Source organism: Erinaceus europaeus, chromosome 3 (genome assembly GCF_950295315.1).
Source record: "Erinaceus europaeus chromosome 3, mEriEur2.1, whole genome shotgun sequence".
In the NCBI taxonomy this organism is placed as follows: domain Eukaryota; kingdom Metazoa; phylum Chordata; class Mammalia; order Eulipotyphla; family Erinaceidae; genus Erinaceus; species Erinaceus europaeus.
In genome coordinates this window covers 22,786,797-22,803,667 of record NC_080164.1, presented here as the reverse complement: position 1 = coordinate 22,803,667, position 16,871 = coordinate 22,786,797, and the positions used below count along the sequence as shown (strand labels likewise).

The window sequence follows — 16,871 nt, the reverse complement described above, 5'->3', positions numbered from 1 at the left end:
CATGCGTTAAATCTCAATTTAAATATTTATGTGATGTGTTATTTTTGTCTTTCCAGCTTTCACCACCTTTTCCAAACCAATGAGCAATTACCAGCCCTGATGAAGTCAGACAGAGGCGCCTGCATTTACAGCAGGCCTGCCGCTCAGGAAACTTCTAGAAGATGTCTGGGGCATCACAAGAGAGTCTAAAGAATCTAAAGAATCTACATGATTGCCTTTGCCAATAACAGTAGAAGCTGAGGAATGAATGGCAGGAGTCAAGAGTTGCCGGGACCTATGATAATAAACTTCATCAGTCTCTGGTTTAGTCATGTGATACGGGTAAGGTGCAATAAAGTGACGGGGAAAGTGGACTGATGAGGGGAAACAGTGAACTACTGGGAAAGTAGGTGGAAATCCCCAAACCTGTGTATTCACTGGTAGAGAAGCACAATGACGCTGAATGTTAAAACTAATGTTAGCTAAAAAAAAAAAATTATATATATACACATACCTTAACCTACAGGTGACCCTGGGTTCAGGCTCCAGCACCACACATGAGCACTACAGACGGCACAAGGGCTGGGGTGTGTGTGTGGGGGAGACAAGGATTGTGTTGCAACATGTGCATTCAACTGGGTGTAGTACTGTCCAGTCCCTCAGGACTGTGTTGTCTCTCCTTTTTTATTTCTTCTTCCTCTCTCTCTCTCTCTCTCTCTCTAAAAATAATGATAATAATAATGGAATGAATGAATGGGAGCTCTCCGAGTGCTACTGTGCCTCCTGAGTCCTCATTCATTCTGAGGTAACAAAAAGATAAATCCAGGAACAGGCAGTCACAATAGCTGCTCTGAACATCAGAGCATTTGCTTTGCCATGTGAGCAACCCAGGTTCAAGTCCAGCCTCCACCACCCTGGAGGAAGCTTTGGTGCTGTGTTGTCTCTGAGTCTGGGGAAAAAAAAAAAAAAAAAAGTCAGTCTAGAATAGCAAAGTCCCAGAGATGATAAAAAAAAAAAAAAAAAAAAAAAAAATGAACACTATTTGTGGCTTAAAAGTCCATGATTTCTGAAGAGATGGTAAAAAAGAACAAGAGTGATGTGGATGGATGACTGTTTTTCGGTATTTCATGCAGTTTGCAGACAGTTCCAGATGGCTTTCACAGACAGGACTTCTTTGATAATTCACACCCTTCATAGCACCCTTCATTTTGCAGAGGGGAAAAAAAGCACAAGCTATCCAGCATCTCCTCACTGCCACAGCTGGCAAGGACTGAACAGGCCAGAACCTTCCTCTTCTGATTGAAAGCATGCTCGAGAACTTGGAAAATGAGGATCCATCCAAAATTTCCCCTTACCTCAATAACTACCTGCTCATGTTCTCTCTTTCCCTTCAGATCACAGTTACTGTAATAGCTTTTTATTTTTTAAATGCTACACCCATAAACCCAGGGCCTCATGCAAGCAGAATACCACTGCTAAGTGTCCTCCTGGACCCAATATTTATGAGCAGGAAGGAGAAAGATAAGCAGTCAGAGAGAGGAGAGACACCACAGCACTCGTCTCTCATCAAGGAGCTGTCCCAGTGCTGCCCATGGTGCTCCCACGTGGTGCTGGGGTTTGACCCAGGGCTGGTCTATATCCCCAGGATTTAGTTATTGGAGTATTTTGCTCATTTACTTAACACTACATAGTGTGCATTTATTAAGGCCACCAATCTTTCTACTACTTATTGACTACAGTATGATACGTGAATTATTTCAGTCAAAATAACATGAGAGCAGAGATACAATCTATAGAACTGAAAAGAAAAAAGAAAAGAAAAATACTATAAAAATCCCATTATGAGAGAGTCAGGTTTTTAGTTTTGGGTTTGTGTTATCACGGGAAAAGATGAAGTTTTCTCTCACGTGCCCATGTATGAGATGACTGCCCGAACGTATAGCAACCTCTCCCTCCCATGCTCCTCCTTACTTCTCTCACCCACCTTGGTTTGCAATTTCTGTCTGTCCACGGCATTCTGAGCCCCTCTCCTTCCTCCATTTTTGTGGTACCAGAGCCTACCACTCTTTGACCAGTTTTTTCCAGTCTTTTCAGGTAGAGTCAGAGACACCTCAGCTCTGTCCCACCATCTCTGGAGCTCTCCTTAAAGCTATGTCCAAGGGGTCCTATGGATTCCCTGGACTCGAACCCACAGCTTTAGTGCATGGTGATGGGTGTCCCTTTTTCGCTGAGTTATCTCCCTGCCCTGTACCCTCATTGTTTCTTTGTTCTTTCTTAATGAAAGAAAGATATATAGAGACAGGGAGACAGATCAGACCACTGGTCAGTTCTGGCTTATGGTGGTGCTGGGGATTGAACCTGGGACCTTAGAACCTAGCCATGCATCATATTTCTAGATTTAATAATGAAGATTCCTCACTCAGCCAGCAGGGCACCGGGCTGGCACAGCCTGAGGCTGGTGGTTCCCTCTTGTGACAGCACACATGTGGCACTGGTGCTCTGGCTTCTCTTTCTCTCATGCAAAACTCTACCTCACAAGTAATAAGTGACATCTTTTAAAAAATGTGTGAGTAAAATATAACCACCTTACCCCACATCATCTTCAGAGAAAGTTCTTTTACACTGAACCAGAGTATTTATTGTGTAAGGAGAACTATCTTAGACTCATGGAGAGAATCAACTTAGACTAAGCAAGACAGGAAAAAGGTCTAGGTTTCATTTTACTTGGCTCTCAAAGGCTTATTTGGTTTTGTTCTTTCCTTAAAATATACCCAGGCTCCAGCTCATGGCATGAACCCTCTAAAGTGGGGGTGGGGTGGGGGTGGGGGAATCTTGGACATGGAAGGAAGCTGGTGAATTTATTTGGAAACCTGTCAGCCCTCTCTCAAGTTTAATCCCTGCCTTCAGGGTATGGCCTAAATCAAATTTTAAATGAATGCAAACAGAGCTGCTCTTTGGGCAAAAAAAAAAAAAAATTTTTTTGGGGGGGGAAGAGCATTCTAGAATTCCATATGGAAGGTTTGGTGGACCCTGAGAAGCCTATATGGGGCTTTTCATTGAGAGAGGTGTCAGGATAGGTTTCTCCAGGGCTGAGAAAAAAAGGATGATGAAGTGAAAGACACCATGTCACAGGGAATCCAGTGGTCACTGAGCTATGAAGGACATCCAGCAAACCCTCCTTGTCCCTTTCCAAACCAGCACGGGGCACCCCAGGGTGGGAAGTGGGAAGCCACTTCACACCAATAGCTGTCCCCCATGTCCTGATTGCAAAGGATAGATGAGGCAGGCTCAGGAAGAGCACTGAAGATTCCAGAGATGGCATGCTACCCAAACACAAGGTTCTTTAGTGCTTGCTCTTCAGTTCCTGGGTCTGTTCAGGCTGGGATGGGGAGGCTGGAGACTTACCTGGTGGGGCTGGGGCGCGGCACTGGCCCGTCATGGGGCTGTACTCCTGGCTCTCGTCGGCACACACGCACAGGAAGGAACCCTCCACGTTCTCGCAGGAGGCCTCTCCGCACACGCCACTCAGCAGTTCACACTCGTTCACATCTGGGGAAAGGAGGCAGATCCTGTCAGCTGTGCGCTCACCCTTGGCCAGCCGTGCCAGGAGTGGGGGGTTAGAGGGGGGAGTGGTGGCCAGGAGGCAGTGCCCAGGGGAACCCACCCTCCACACACACTGCCATTCCAGGGAAGAGGCTCCCTGAGGCCAGGCTGGGAAGTCTGGCTGTGTGGAAGGACAGTAGACGCACGAAGGTCCCCAAGCTCAATCTTGTCTTCAGGAACACCTGAGCTGCCCTGCAAATAACCTTGCCCGTCTGGTTTTCTTTCCTGACCTATGGGACACAGGGCAGTCTTAAATGACTCCCTAACTCAAGGATGATTGGCAGCATGAGGCATGCAGTAGGCACAAGGTCCCTAACATCTGAGTTTTCACTCTAGGGACATGTCTGATAGATGAATCGCCCATCTCTGACCACCAGAACTCGGGCAGTGTATCCCTCTAAGAAGAGCAGACCACACCCTTCAAAATCAGAGGCTTATATTAACCAATCACGTGGAACAAACTGGCCCACCAGCTGCTGATGGCATTATAGCCTCCTCCTGTACTTTAAACACTTCCTGGAAACGTAGTGGCATCCTCTCCAGGGGAGGAGGTGGGAGGCAGACACACAGGCCGCCCGATTTCACGTCTGACTTTGACCAAGCTCAGGCTCCCTTTCGCCTTGTCTCCTCCCAAGAAACTGGACCACTGAGTGTATGTTTCAGCCAAGGACCCAACTCAGCATTTGAAACACTCAAGCGTGAAGGGCAGGAAACACCAGCTTGTGCGAGCACGCTCTGAGACAGTTGATGCCCAGTGAGAAATTGGAGCAATTATCCAAATCATCCATGAAGAGAAAAAAGTTCCCATTTTTCACCCACTCTCCCCAGTTCACTGGACCGAAAAGCTGATGAGTTTTGACTTATTTGGATAATGACCTGGGTTTTCCATTTCACTCTGAACACAAACAGATGTAAACCCCGGGAGCTGGGTTTCACGGATGAAAAGACACTGGGACCTAAAGGCAAGTAGAGAGTTGATGTATTCAATCAACTGACAGTCCTTGTTGCAGACCAGAAAAACTGACTTTAGAAACGTGTCAGTTCACCCTGATCACTTCCAGGTCAACTTCAAAGGGAGCTTTCTAACTCGTGTCATTGAGATGGTTATTCAAACTTCTCCCGCCAGACCGCTTAGGTTCCATGAAATCATTTTTCTTTTCCGAGACAGGAGCTGGGGGAAGTAGAGTAGAGAATGACAGCCCTGCTCCTGTCTTGGTGGTTCTCACAGTCAAGTCGGGAAGATGGATCAGAGCCCTCGGCTCACGAGGAAGGAGGGAGAGAAAGCACAGAGCAGCAGGGGACAGAGCACCGAAGCACAGAGAGGCCAGGCTCCATCTGAAGGACAGGCAGATGGCTCTGAGGAGGGGATGCCAGGGCTTGAGCAGAGCAGCGACCAAGTCTACAGGGTGGGCTCCGTGCTGAGTCAGCTCCCAGACTCTGCAATCAGTGAGCTCAAATGCATGCCAACAGGCTCGCAGCTAATCCTTCTCAGAGAGAGGCCACACACACCCGTGCAAGAGCTCCTGCTGCATCCGCTGCAGTGACAAGCAGTAACCCTTCTCCACGGGTGAGTGCCTGTGAACGGCAGATCTGGGTGTCGTGTGCTCGTCTCACCGGCTGGAGACAAGTGTTACCCAGTGGCGTGGTGGTTCTAACTCTGCACTGCACCTCAGAATCAGCAGTAAAACACAATGAGCTGAGCACCTACGCCAGGCCCACACACATGCAGCTGGACCCCGAGGGAGAGACAGAGTTCTCAGCTGCGTGGAGTTTCTGCCCTGGAGGAGACCGCACACAGGATGAAATTATTCCAAGAGGACCGAGCGCTAACTCACCAGGTACAGCACACATCCTCTGTAAGAGACTCTGTGTCCAAGTCCCAGCACCACCTGACAGCACTAAGGATGGAAGAGTGGTGCTATGTTGTCTCTCCCCTCTCTGTGTCTGTCTCTCCCCCGTCTATAAAGAAGCAAATGCATGAGAAGGAAAAAAAAGTGGTGCTCAGTGGTGGTACTGTATGTACGAAGTTCTGGGTTCATTTCCCAATGTTGCATAAAAATACCTTCCTGTGAAAGGCTGTTAAGTGCTGGAGTAGAATTTGCTCAAGGGATCCCAGGAGGAGAAGGAGGCACGGGTGAGTGGAATGTGAAGCCTGGAGGGCTTCTGGGAAGAGCTCACACAAACACTTCATTTCAGAACAGCGAGGTAGAGACCACATGTCCAGCAGCAGGTGCCCACAAAGCCCCATATCCGCATAGTTCCGTGAGCAACCGCAGCCCTTCATGTTGAGGCAACGCAAAAGCTGAGGAAGGAAGCGTGAGGCCAAGGAAGTGAGCCCAGACCTGACCTCATGACCCCTTGGTCACAATATAACCAGAACACCAGCCAATCTTTATTCCCGGTGGGAGGGTGATCCAGTGACTCACAGGGAGCTGTAACTACGCATCAGCATAAGCTTTGCTTGAAAGCAGTTCCTCCTACTCAGGTGATTCTATCCTTACACCTCTGGAGAGAGTTCTGTCTTGCCCAGGATGGGAAACGAGTGAATATTTTAGGTATAAATTTGCAAGCTTGGAAGTTACTGAAGCCTCTAGCTTCACCTACCAGGTAATGATCAGTTATTTTTCTTAATTAAGAGGGGGATTTTAAAAAAAAAAACCTTGCTGGTGTAGTTTCTAGTTAAATTGTCTGGCATCTCTTCTCCCTCTAATTGCCTGAATTACAACTGTGTTTCAAAATGGCTTCAGAGTTAAGAAAGTCATGGCATGCTGGAGAGTGAGACGGAGTGGGTGTGTACACAGCTGAGGAGACACAAGCTCCCTTCCAGCCCCTCCATTCTGGGGAAGACTCAGGATGGAGGACTGTAACGATTCAAACGCATCTTCTTCTAGGGGGAGAGGATGGTTACTGGAGACTGACGCCCCTGCCAAGACTTCTTCAGTGCTCTGCCAGGCCCTTTTCTGCTTCCTGGAGCCCCAGGGGTCACCTGGTATCATCTCCAAGCAGAACAACCAATCCAATCCAGTGGAACTCCAGCCAGGCAGCACTGTTTATCCTTGGACTCTTCCGTGGCGGATGGCTTTGATGAGGTGACTCGACACAGGTTGGAGGGAGAATCTAGAAACTCACCCACACACCCTTGCCCATCCTGTGGGGCTTGAAAGCCCCGGTAACACAGGCAGCGGAAGGAACCGGCCGTATTGTCACAAAACCCGTGTAGGTCACACACGGTGTTGTTTACACATTCATCAATATCTGCAAAAGAGACATTTGACATCAGACACTGGACAGACTGACAGATGGGGAGACTCATGGACAGATGAAGGAGCCGGGTGGCCCTGTGGGTGCCGAGGATTGTGCTGACATGGAAGGATGGTTAAGAACATTTTACACAGAAATAAAATGTGCAGTGATGTTATTTCAACAGAGAACTCAGTGGGCTCTGGTGAAAGCATCTGCTTTTCTGCAGATGTTTTCACCTGGCTCAGGAGGGCACAAATGTTTGTTCAGTAGAGACTCTATTACTAGACCACTAAGGAACTTCAATTTAGTCTGGAGACAGTTCCCTTCTGAGAAAGGCAGGGCTGACTGGACTCATAGGTGAGGCACAGAGAAACAAAGCAATAAAACAAAGTCAAAGAAGCAGAAGCCCCCAGACTGACCATAGAACAGGGGCACTGAGAGGTTGGGAAGACCAGAGAGGCCCCAAGACTTTGGTGGAAGAAAGCTGGTATTCTGGTAGTCAGTGTGGTGTGGTCACACTCATTAGGGAGCGATGTCAAATTGTATCTCCAGTCTCTTAAACTAATTCTATGTCAAGAGTAAGTCAATCAATGATTAGTTCTCTTTTTCTTTTTTTTTTATAGGTAGATGGGAGAGCAACAGAGGTAAAGAAAGGAGAAGTCACTTTCTAACTGGGAGAGGGGTCAGGTGAAAAAAAATCTCTTATATTCAAAGACTCCAATAATGAAGATCATAAGACTTTGCTAACCCCTTCTGCTTTGTTAAATGGCGAGAAGGAATGTGTATCAGGGGAAAGGAGAGGGTATGTGATCAATGAAGGGTCTATTTGACAGGGTAATTATTTTTCTGCATACACTAAACGTTCTCTTACTTTGGATTAAGGATAAAACCACTTTCTTAACATCTTGGGTTTTTTGTTTTTTGGTTTTTTTTTGCTCTTTATCCTTCTCCTTACTCTGAGCGAGACCCATCGGAACTCACAACCTTTCACTTCTTTCCAAGGCATGTGAATGAGAGACAGATGGTGGGTGACTGTGTCATTGTTGGTCATGGGCCATTCATCAGAAAACCTCCACAGAAGGGGAGAGTTTTCATGCCATCAGGCATTTTTCATTTTTTATATAAATTTTTAAAAATATATATTAGTTTAATATTTTATTATTTAAATGACCAAAATACAGAGGAGAAGATACAGAGAAAAATCAGAGCCCCGCTCAGCTCTGGTTTATGCTGGTGCTGGGGACTGAACCTGGGACCTCAGAGCCTCAGACATGAAAACCTTTTACAGAACCATTATGCTGTCTCCCCACCTGGCATTTTCAGATGCGTGTGCCCTCTTAGCTTGAAGGAACTCTGAAGGTTGCCCAGCTCAACCTTTCACCTTAAGAGCTAGGAAGCAGAGGCCTGGGTAGAGAATGACCTGTCCCCCAACCCCCATCTGATCAGGAGCCCTGGAGCTAGGAAAGGAGCAGAGCCTCAAGAAAGGACCTTCTTCCAAGTCTTGATGGCTCTTTGGAACATGGCCTCTCACTTCCTGCTACAGTGATAATTATAAAAGGTCAGTCCCATTGTTCATTCCTGTCCTGGCAGTCTATCTAGAGAACACAAAGGCATTCATCTAAAAACAGACAGAAGTATCTATGCTCACTGCAGCACTACTCACAACCACCAAGATTTGGGAAGAGCCCAAGTGTCCAGTAGCAGGTGAGGGTCCGAAGAGGCCAGGGTCTATATACAGAGTGGAATATCACACAACAATGAGAAAAGATGAGATCTTGCCTTTAGCTACAACATGGAAGGAGTTGGTGGGGAGGGCGATGGGAGGGGGCAGGCTAAGTGAAGTAAACCAAGAGGAGAAGCGCAAATAGAGGATAATCTCTTTCATGAGTGGAATTTAGAGAAACAAAACAAGGAAACTGACTAGGCCAGACATTAACAAATCCATAGATTCTGATTAAAGATTTGAGGTTACCAAGGAGGAAAGGGTGCAGCAGGGGGTTGGGGGGTGGCAAAAGTCTGTGGTGAAGGGAGATGGCACTTTGGTGGTGGGTGAGGTGTGATCACATCTGTTTGAAAAGATATGACATTTATGCCTAAAACATTCAATAGTCCTATAAAGTATGTTATCTCAATTAAGAAATAAATATAAGGTCAGCGCTAAAGGGTGAGAAGACTGACCTTGCTATGTGCCCAACAACTCACCAGAGAAGGAAATCTCACACACACACACACACACACACACACACACACACACACACACACACACACACCCTCAAGCTCAATCCAATGGCCTCAACTGCTTGCCTTTAAAGAAGGCTTCATCATTATAAAAAAAAAAAAAAAAAACTTTATTTGATAGGACAGAAAAAAAGAGGGAAAGGGGTGGAGGGGGAGACACCTGCAGCACTGCTTCACCATTCCTGAAGCTTTCCCTCTGCAGTTGAGGTCAAGAGAGCTTGAACCTGGGTCCTTGCACATGGTAACACATGCAATTAACCAGGGGTGCAGAGATCTCTTTGGGTATGTGTATTTGCTTGCTTCCTTTGGATAAAAGTTCAGGATCTTCATTGCCTCGTCTTACTTGGATGAAGCCTGAAGTAATCATGTTAAGTGAGGTAAGTCATACAGGGAAGGATGAAGATCAAATGATCTCATTCATGGGTGGAACTTTAACAGGGGGCAAAAGAGAACACACAAAGTGAAACTTGGACTGGGTTTGGCTTTGCACCAAGGTGAAGGACTCTGGGAAGAAAGGTAGGGAAGGACTGGTGGTGGGGGCGGGGGTGCCACTCCGGTGCATGATGGTGGAAAAGGACCTAAGTTGGGGGGAGAGAGTGTTCTGAGAGTGTTTTCATAGGAAGAAGACAAACTGTACTCATGTGTCTACAACCATATTATTGGGTTGTCAGAAAAGTCATGGCACATTTTTTGCACTGACAAACATAGAAAAATACATCATGACTTTTCCAACATTAAGCTCCCAATAAACTAAAAAGCAAGTAGAGAAGGAAGAAGAGGAGGAAATGGAGGAGTTGTCATCACATTATCATACTAGAATCTAACACTGTAGTGACCAAGATGGCCACTTAACTCTGAGTGTGTGTGTGGCTCAAGAAGGTTCTAGAATGGTGTCTGTCCAACACTGAAACTCTGACTCTTCACTCCAAGGAAATGGTCCAGGGCCTCCAGGTTAACTGGATGTGAAAAATATTTGGTACCAGAATCTTATGAAATGGGGGCCAATGGGAAATGGGTCTCAGTGAAAGGGCGGTGGGTGGGGTTCCTGCTCCACAGGACTCCTTACATGAAGCAAAGGAAACGAGCAGGAGACAGACAGTGAGCCCAGCCAAGACGTGGGCTTCCATGTGTGGAGCCAGCTGCATGGCTGCCCGGCTGAATTTGCAAATGGCATGGTGGCTAGCCTGCCAGAGATTACTGTCTCTTCCACAGCACTGGAAGGGAGCCAGGAATTAAAAAAAAAAAAAAAAAAAAAAAAGATGGACATGGGGCCCCACAGAGAAAAAATAACAATATTCAGCCAATAGGAAATTAAAAACTGGGATTGGAGGTGGTCCAGTCAATACAATAGACTATGGAAAGAGCCATGGACAAAGTGCACAGAGGATCTGCAGGCCAGGATGGGGCTGAAGAACATGGGCATTGTGTGTTCAGAGAAATAATTTGGGTGTGGGATAAGGATACAAGTTGGGGACCAGCCAGAGGTGGTGTCCTTGCTCAGAGTATGAGTGCTCCTGTCACCTGATAGGCACTGTGACCTAGAAGGTCACAAATTCCTCTCTCTCTCTCTCTGTATTTAAAAATATATATTTATTTATTTTAGACAGAAAATTTGAGAGAAAAGGGGTAGGTAAGTAGGGAGAGGGGAAGGATGGAGAGCTTCAGTTCTGCCTCAATGCTAGTGAAGTTTTCCCACCCCCCACCCCTGCAAGGTTGATTCTGAAACCAAGTCCTCTTACACTGTAAGGTGTGATTCAGCCAGGTGCACTACCACCTGGCACCTACAAGTCTGCTAATTAAAAATGAGCAAAAATTAGTCAAGTCATGGGCCCCTTGGAATACACCTAAAATAGACTTCCTAGCTTTTTACAAAATGGGGACCCCAAATCTCACCTGCTCTATTCTTACAATTTGTTCTGCTTTATATCTTAATGCTTTTTCAGCCACCAAGCTGCAGATGGTGCCATGACACTAACCTGACTTCCCTGGACAGACAACTTCACCAATGTGTCCCAGAACCCCACCTCCCCAGAGCCCTGCCCCACTAGGGAAAGATAGAAATAGGCTGGGGATATAGATCCACCTGCCAATGTCCATGTACAGCTGAGAAGCAATTACAGAAGCCAGACCCTCGACTTTCTGCACCCCATGATGATCCTGGGTCCATGCTCCTAGAGGGATAAAGAATAGGAAAGCTTCCAACAGAGAGGATGGGATATGGAACTCTGGTGGTGGGAATTGTGTAGAGTTGTAACCCCCTTATCCAACAGACTTGTCTGTCATAATTAAATCAGTATTAATAATAAAAAAGAAAGCAAGAAAAAGTACTTGCTTTTTAAAAAAACTATTTATCTATTTGTTATTGGATAGAGATAGAAACTGGGAGAGAAGGGGGAGACAGAAAGGAAGAGAGACAGAGAGACGCCTACAGACCTGCTTCACTGCCTGTGAAGCGACTCCCCTGCAGGTGGGGAGCCGGGGGCTCAAACCGGGACCCTAACTGGTCCTTGCGCTTTGTGCCATGTGCGCTTAACCCGCTGCGCTACTGCCCGACTCCCCAAGTACTTACCTTTTAATGAAAGAGAAACCCAGCATCACTCTGGCATGTGTGGTGCTGGGTACCTCACACTTGCAAGCCTTGTGCCCTACCACTGTCCGACCAACCTGCTAGGTGGCCATAAGTCTCTTTTGAAGTCCAGAAACCTAGGGCTTGGGAGATGGCACAGAAGTAACACACCAGATTTATAAGCCAGGGGCCCCAGAAATACAGGTTCAATTCCCAAAAGCAAATATGCCATAGCTGAGCAGCACTCTGGTTTCTTTCATACTCATGAAAATAAACTCTTAGAAAGTGAAAGAAAGCTAGAAACCTAAGATGAACAAGAAATGGCGGAGGTAGAAAATAATTTCCAATCTAATTTAACTTCAGTTAAATTCTAGAAAACAAAGGGCTTTATTTTTTCCCAGTCCTAAAACCCACTTCTTTAAAGAGATTAACTTATTCTTTAAAATTCACCCAGAATAATGTCCCATTTTATTTCTGTAAATAGTTGTAAGTTTCAGTGGAATTAAAGCTATCTTGTAAAACTTTATCCTCAATCAAACTCAATTGCAAATACAGCTATGTACACAATTGATCATAGTAGACTAGGAAAACTGGAGAAGAATAAGTACAATGAAAAAATAAAAGCTTTATAAAGTTAGAAGGTAAATTAAAGAATGAAGGAAAGATTTCCAAGATGTTGATAAATGATTATTATCTTCAATAGACACAACTTCACTAGAGGAAACACTAAAATTCCAGCTTTTAGGCAAAATATTTTGCAAAAGTCATATTAATATTAAAAGTTAGTCTCATTAAAAGTATACACAAATTAAAATGAGATATTACTTCCTCCTAAGTAAATAGCTAAGTGGAGAAAAATATGAATATCAATTTGACTTTGAAAGGGGCATAAGGAGTAAGGCAAAAGCAGAAACTGATGGAACCTTCTGGAAGGAATGGTTGCTATATATTTTAAGACCCTTAAAGGTGAGAATATCCTTTGAAATTGCAATTAAGTATGATATATATATATATATATATATATATATATATATATATATATATATATATAATTTAATTTATTTATTTTGGACAGAGACAGAGAAATTGCGTGGGAGAGAGAGAGAACAGGGAGAAGACACTACAGCACTGCCTCACTGCTTGTGAAGCTTCCTCCTTGTAGGTGGGAGCCAGAGGCTTAAACCCAGGTCTTGGGCACTGTAACATGTCCACTCTATTGGGTGCACCACTGCTGGGCCTCTGCAATTAAGTATCTTAGAACCTAATCTGTATACACGATCTTTGAAAGAAAAACAAATGTTGACAATCAAGATATCTTGAAATATCACCAAAGCCAACAGTTTGTCTCTACAGATAGTGGCATACTTTTAAAACTCTACAGTACAACTGTGAGAGGACTGTGTGGTGACCACAAAACATCGAAGAAGTTGAAATAGTAACAGAAAAAGATAATTGATAGAATGTTAATAGAAAAAGAAAAAAAACCATTCTAATATAATATTTAAATAATGACTATAAAGATAGGCTATTAACAGTAGTTATCACTGGCTAGTAAAAAAATGGAATGATTTTTTTTCTGCTTTCAGCATGTTCAAAGTGTTCTATAATGTTGTATGTGTTGAATCAAGTATCTGAGGAATTTGAAAGTGAAAGTAATAATTCTACGTGAGTATAGATTTAACCGATATGCTATGCCCCCAAAGAATGAGAGCATGAACCAATCAAAACTACAGTGTCCATAAATAGTTTGAAATGCACCAAAAATTCATAACATTTAAATGTTTATAAATAACAAAAAATAACAAAGTGTTTTACTTGGAACAAAGCATTTTGCTTGAAGTGATGAGACCATATAAGAGCAGGTACTGCTGACAAATATCTTTCATAGCAGATACCTGTTTTGAATTACTTCATAGTAATGCTCAACAATTAAAATTGAAAACAAGCAAGGTTAAGACACAAACCCTCAACACATGCACACATACACACACACCCCCACCCCTCTGAAAATGCTTCTTCAACCAAGTTTTTATTTTTCTTAATACAAAGCTATTTTTGTTAAGTTAAAAAAAAATCCTGGAGACCCTGCAAAAAGTAAAAGCTTTTGAACACTAATTCAGAGATTCTGTTGAGTGAAAAATAAAAATACCTTGGAACCAATTCCTTCCTCAAGCACAGATGGTAGGTTGCCAGTTGAACACATTACCTGCAGATTGCTTTTCCTACTGTGGACAGACAAGTACTATATACAATTTCACTTTTTATGATGTGAAAGTAGACCTTGAGCCAGTACGTTTCAGACCCCAAATTTGGCTTTAATTTTTGGTGCATTTTCCTTTCATACAAAGCTCACTTGAAAATCAAAGGGAAATTAGTCTTTCAAAAATGTATATCTGTGAAAACAGAGTAGTAGTGGAGATAAAATAATAAAATAATAATAATACTCCAGCAGATAGCAAACCCTGCCTTCCCCCAAATAGTCAAAGAGGAGATAAGAAAAATGGAAAACAAAGAGTAAAATGTATGTTTGAACCTTCCTATTATCAGCAGTTATATTAACTATATACAAAATAAGCACTCTCCATTAAAAGACAATGATTATCCACTTGGATTAGAAAAAGTTAACTATATATAATTTATGAGAAATATCTTTGAATATAAAAATATAAGAAGGTACAAAATCATAACCACATAAAATCTAGCTGAAAGAAAGCATAAATGACTATACAAGTAAAAGAGAAAACAAATTTCAAGTCAAGGGTTCACAGGCTCAATCCAAAAGGAAGACATAAAAAAAAAAAAAATCCTGTAATTCCACTTAAGAAAAATAAAAATTGGGAAACTAAAATTAGAAACAGATAAAGGCCAATAATAATGGAGACTTACCATTTAATGGGATAATTTTTTTAATAAACAACAAAAAATTATAGGGATATAGGTAATTTGAACAATATAATTACATATTACCCCTAATTAAGTCATATAAGTTCATTTTCAGAATGCAGGTTTTTTTTTCCCTTCCATTCTCATTAGTGACTTAACAGAGTCTTACAAAATTGTAAGATCTCAGGTGTATAATTTCACACCCATATGTGGTAAATATAAGTCACCACCCCCTCCACTGAGGCCCTGTGCTGTGGCCCTGCCTCCTGTCCCAATAATCACCTTAGTTCTTAAAGACGCAGTTTTCAAATATGCAAGTAATATTTACTAAAAGTGACCACATCTGGGGTCGGACGGTAGTGCACTGTGTTAAGTGCACATAGTATGAAGCACAAGGACATGCTTGATCCAGGATGCTGGTTCGAGACCCCAGCTTCCCACCTGCACTTCACAAGTGATGAAGCAGGTCTATTTTTCTCTCCGTCTACCCTTCCCTCTCAATTTTTCTCTGTTCTATCGAGAAAAAAAAAAAAAAATCCACCAGAAGTGGTGGATTCGCAGTGCCAACATGGAGCCCTGGAGACAAAAAAAAAAAAAAAAGGAAAAAAAAAAATGACTTGCTAGGAGTGTATTTACCATGTAGACACCAAGCCCCAGCAACAACCCTGGTAGCAATAAGTAAAATCACTGAGAATACATTCTCTGATCAATCTGAGCAAGAAAATCAATCAAAAACTTAACTAGAAAATGTCTAGATATTAAACAAAAATATTTGTAAATTGGTTAAAGAAAAAATAACAAAATGGGACATAACCTTGGGAAAACATACAACATATCAAATGGATTCATTTATTTTTCTTTGTCCAACTTCTTCAGACTATGGTTAGATCTACTCTGGGACTTTTCTTGTCTATTGTTATGGGTCTCTATTGCTATTAAGTTCCCTCTAATTACTGCTTTTTCTGCATCCAGCAGGTTCTGACAATTCATATCTTCACTTCTACTGTATGCCTTATAAGTTTTTGTTTCTCCTTTGACTCCAGAGTTATTCAGGATCAAGTTATTAACTCTCCACAAACTTGAGATCTTCCCAGTTTTTTCCTTTCCTTCCCTCCTCCCTCCTCCCCCCCCCACCCCCCCGTGGATTTCTAGTTTCATACTTTTGTGGTCAGAAACAGATACTAGATACAATTTAAGTCTTCAGATATTATTCAGCCTTATTTTGTGTTCCTACATTTCATTCATCCTTGAGAAATTCTCCTTGTGCATTTAAGAAATGTATATATTTCTCTTCAGGTGGAATTTGCTGTCCATGTCTATTAAGTTCACCTAAACAACTACTTCATTTAAAGCCATTTTTTTCCACTGAAGTAATTTCTATGTTGAGATCCCCTGCTATTATTATATTGCTATCAATATAATGTCTCCTTTTAGTCCCCTAATGATTATTTAAAATGTCTAGATGCAACTGTGTTGGATGCATATAGAAATGACTGTTCTATGCTCTTGATGAATTGTTCCATAAGCCATTATACAATGCTTGTTTTTCTCTCATTATCTTTTTGCTTTTTGCTAAAAGCTTATTGTATCACACATGAGAATGAAAGATCCTGCCTTTTTCTGTGTCTTGCTGTCTTGAAATAGCTCATTTCTACCTTCCTTAGGAGTGTATTTTGTTTTTAGAGCTGACATAAGACCCACAAGTTTTCCAGTTACAAAGCCCACTTTCTGGCCACTTGTGTCCTTTTATTGATGGCTTCAGACAAGCTCACACAAGGGAGCTTGATTATTATTTTTATCTTCATTTTTGGTTGCTTTGCATTTCTGCTATTTCTTTTTATATGGTCACATAACTTTTCATTACAATCCTCTTTTTCTTTCCTTTTTTTTCTCTCTTTTTTTTTCTAATAACTTACTCTTTTTTAAAAAATTATTTTAAAAAACTTTATTTAATTTGATAGGACAGACAGAAATTTAGAGGGAATGGGGGTACAGAGGGGGAGAGACACCTGCAGCACTGCTCATAAAGCTTTCCCTTTGCAGGTGGGGACCAGGGGCTTGAACCTGCATACTTGCGCACTTTAATGCATGTGCTTATCAGGTGTGCCATGGCATGGCCCACTGCAATTCTCTCAACTTCTATATTTTCTTTCTTCCAAGTTCTTCTACTCCAAATGTTTGTTTTGTGGTTAACACAGAGATTGTTAGCAGTCATTCTGTATCTTGTAGTCTTTTAATGTCATCAAAATAAACCATTCCTGTCTTTTATTTCCTTCCTGTTAGTTAATGTACTACTGCTGTCTCATTTCATTCCTGGCTATGTTTCTGATTTCCTGTTCTATTATCACTTTACTCAAGG

General features: G+C 42.8%; 1 protein-coding gene across 16 annotated transcripts in view; it reads right to left on the bottom strand.

The window, feature by feature from the left end:
* Nucleotides 1–16,871, bottom strand: part of LTBP1 (latent transforming growth factor beta binding protein 1) — a 304,975-nt gene that overhangs the window by 50,376 nt on the left and 237,728 nt on the right. For 9 of the 16 annotated variants that reach the window (XM_060186845.1, XM_060186846.1, XM_060186848.1 and 6 more), the window contains 2 exons: nt 6,712–6,837; nt 3,385–3,528 (listed from right to left, as the gene is read on the bottom strand). In XM_060186845.1, coding sequence (XP_060042828.1) covers nt 3,385–3,528; nt 6,712–6,837 — 270 coding nt within the window. The remainder of the gene's footprint in view (nt 1–3,384; nt 3,529–6,711; nt 6,838–16,871) is intronic. The other 7 variants (XM_060186849.1, XM_060186852.1, XM_060186856.1 and 4 more) reach the window with 1 other exon arrangement.